Raw genomic sequence first — 3,373 nt, 5'->3', positions numbered from 1 at the left:
TGTTAAATCTTTTAAGCTTTTATTTTGTTAAAGAATTGACTCTAGAGTGCATATTTTGTGTCCATGAAAAAACTATTACAGAAAATATTACAATATTAAAGAACTGTTCTTGTTAATTTAAAAAACATTTTAAATATCCAGTGCACTCACATCAGAATAACTTTTAGATTTGTTGTTGGAATAATCGATTAATGGAAAAAATAATCGTTTAATCGATTAAAAAATAATCGTTTGGTACAGCACTAGATTTGATGGTTTAATAGCCTCGTAGGACGCCACAAAGTAAACCTTGACTAAACTAAATCCTTGTTTAAACATGACTGAAACAATTAAAATGATTAGAATCAAGTCTGGTTGTTCTGGAGGGAAAGAATTTAAACAGATGTCAGCTCTTTCCTCTGCACGTTCCCACTTCACCTCATTTAGTTCATGTCCTGTTTTTAAAACACAATTTTAACCGTCAGACCTGATTTTTATTTTATTTAGYGGTTTTTTTCTGCTGCTGTAACAGAAGTTTTAGTTTCCAGTGAAACTGCAGCTCAGCAGGACCTGAACCGGTCCTGGTGTGGGTTCACAGCTTCAGATCAGACTCTGTTATTTTAAAGGGCAGCTGAGGCCAGCGAGGGTCCACGTCGAGGCGGCTCCCCCCCCAGCCCGCCCGGCGGACCCCTCCACACACAGCGGTCATTCTTCACCGCCAACACTCGGCTCTTTGTTCGTCACAAGTGGGCTGCGAGGAGCCGGGGGACGGGTTTGAAATGACAAACATCTTAGTGAGGCTTTTAGAGGGGGAGGACAGCGGCGGACGCTTCTGCTGCTTGTTTGTTTACCTGTCATTATGACTCAAAACCTCACCTGCTGGAGTCGCTTCGTTTTGACACAATTTGTTCCGACACACCCTGAATGCCTCGYGCTCCACGCCTCCCTGGATGAGCTTGACCTTTCAAAATAAAACCCATCTAAAAGAATAAAATGAGTTTTCTGTTGCAGGTGTGTACATCCTGATCGCYGCGGGGGCTCTCATGATGGTGGTGGGCTTCCTGGGATGCTGCGGGGCCATCAGGGAGTCTCCGTGCATGCTGGGTCTGGTGAGTCGCTCTCTGGGTTTACGGTTTAGAGCCGCCTGAACGCTGCAGTCCAACCATCAGCAGCTCCTGTTTTATCTGAGAAACTTTGTTTCTGTTCCAGCCTGTTTGCACCTCAGTGTTTGATTTTAAAGGTCTGCAGACACAAACCCACCTGTGCTCGACAAGTTCTCATTAAGACTTTACAACACATTTATGTCCTGGTCCTCCAAAAGACTTCATCACATCAAACCAAAGATTAAATCCTAAAGAAGTGGAGAAACATGCAGCTACGATGATTTAAACATTTGCAACAATTGCAATTTGTTAAATATTATGAATAAATACTTTATTACAGGTGTGTAATGCAGGTTTTAGAGGACCTGAGGAGACCAGTTCTGGTTTTAGAGGACCTGAGAAGACCAGATTTTGGAGGGAAAGACTCCAGCCATTCAACAGTCTTGACTGGGAAGCAGCTGTTCCAAAACCTGCCACACTTCTCTGCATTGATGGAGCTTTTCCAGATGTGTCAGCTGCACATGCCAGAAGCACTAATGCACCCCTATACCATCAGAGAGGCAGGCTTTGACCTGTGTTCTGATAAAGACTGGATTGTCCCTCTCCTTTCTAGAATGATTTTCTGACCCCAGAACCTTTCTCAACATTGTTAGTTTTCAGTGATCTTTGATTCAGAGAAGATGGCATGGATTCTGGATTGTGGCTTCTTCTTTGCCTGATAGAGCTTTAATCATCACTTGTGGACGGTGGTTCTAGGTCCATGGATTGATGTCCAGAACAGAAGCAGAATGCGGTGGCCTCTGAGACCCCGAAGATCATCCAGTCTTGACCTCCAGCCTTTGAGCTCAGAGATTTATACAGATTATAATAATCTATTCATGAGATTATAAACTGTAGATGATGGAGATTAAAACCCTTCTGTTTTTTTAATTAATGAATATTTTTTCTGAAATTGTTCCAGTTTTGAGTCTGTTGAACCTGTTTATTTTTTATACCCAGTCCTCTGACTGACATAACTTTTATCATCTTTTGTCGACCCTGAAACAACTTTTTAAAAGATGTCTTGCTGTCATCAAATTTAAAATGACCTTGTTTATTCTTTAGTTTTTTACTTTAAACATGTGAAATGATAGATGAGAGACAAATAAATTCATGTTTTATTACAAATAAATAAGTTATTTGTAAATGTGTCCAAACAGGGCACTGCAGAAATAAGCCAGTGATGTTTCACATCAAAAGAAGATTAATTTATTATTTTTACTTTTATAAATACTGGAAACTCTACATAAAGTTTATACATTTATTCATGTATTGTATTGATCATTTATGTTTAAATCTGTAAATATTTCATGAAGTTAAAATGATTTGTATGTTCACGGTACATGAAGGTGCTCACAGTTTAATATGAAGATAAATGTGATGTTCTGTTTTGTTTCAGGAGGCTCCGCCATGAAATACTTCTGTTAAATATTGAATTCTGTCTCATGTACTGAATATGTAGATACGATAAATATTCCTTTCTTTTTTCATATTGTTTCACAGCAGGGTTATTTTTTAACAAAGGTCTATGAAGTACTTGAAATAAATGAATAGGTAAAAGTACTTTAACAGAACATTAATTTCACTGATAAGAAAAATACTTAAGTAAAAGTCAAACTGCTCATGCAATAATTACATTTTAACATTCCCTTTGGTGACCATCTTGAATTTTAGGTTAGAAATCAGTACTTTTTGGCAAATTCTCAGAGCTGCTACTACACCAAATGTTAGCTCAATATAAAAGAAAACCTTCAGAATTATAGGCCATTTTTCCTATTTAGTTGTAGTTGTGAATTTTAGATTTGCATTCAGTTTGTGTTGAGGATCGGTTAGCTTTCATCATAACAATTTTTAGCTCAATACTGCATGTTTAAAAATGATGGAGTTACAATATTTTTGCTTTTCCTCCATAACCTGACCCTGTAGATGATGGATGGATAGATGGTTGGATGGATGGGTGGATGTTAGATAGATGGATGGATGAATGGATGTTAGGTAGATGGATGGATAGATGGATGAAGGATGGTTGGAAGGATGGATGGATGGATGGTTGGAAGGATGGATGAATGTATGTTAGATGGATTGATGGATGGATGGAAGGATGGTTGGAAGGATGAATGGATTGATGGAAGGAAGGAAGGATGGTTGGAAGGATGGATGGATGGATGGTTGGAAGGATGGATGAAGGATGGATGGATGGATGGTTGGAAGGATGGATGGATGTATGTTAGATGGATTGATGGATGGATGGA

General features: G+C 38.8%; 1 protein-coding gene across 1 annotated transcript in view; it reads left to right on the top strand.

Moving 5' to 3' along the window:
* LOC106536460 (CD9 antigen) overlaps window positions 1-3,373 on the top strand; it is a gene marked incomplete in the record, with an annotated part of 28,056 nt that overhangs the window by 18,569 nt on the left and 6,114 nt on the right. Inside the window, 1 exon segment of the mRNA XM_014033750.1 lies at window positions 991-1,088. Coding sequence (XP_013889204.1) covers window positions 991-1,088 — 98 coding nt within the window.

Source organism: Austrofundulus limnaeus, unplaced genomic scaffold (assembly GCF_001266775.1).
Source record: "Austrofundulus limnaeus strain Quisiro unplaced genomic scaffold, Austrofundulus_limnaeus-1.0 Scaffold1826, whole genome shotgun sequence".
NCBI lineage: Eukaryota > Metazoa > Chordata > Actinopteri > Cyprinodontiformes > Rivulidae > Austrofundulus > Austrofundulus limnaeus.
This window is presented reverse-complemented; position numbering and strand designations above follow the sequence as displayed.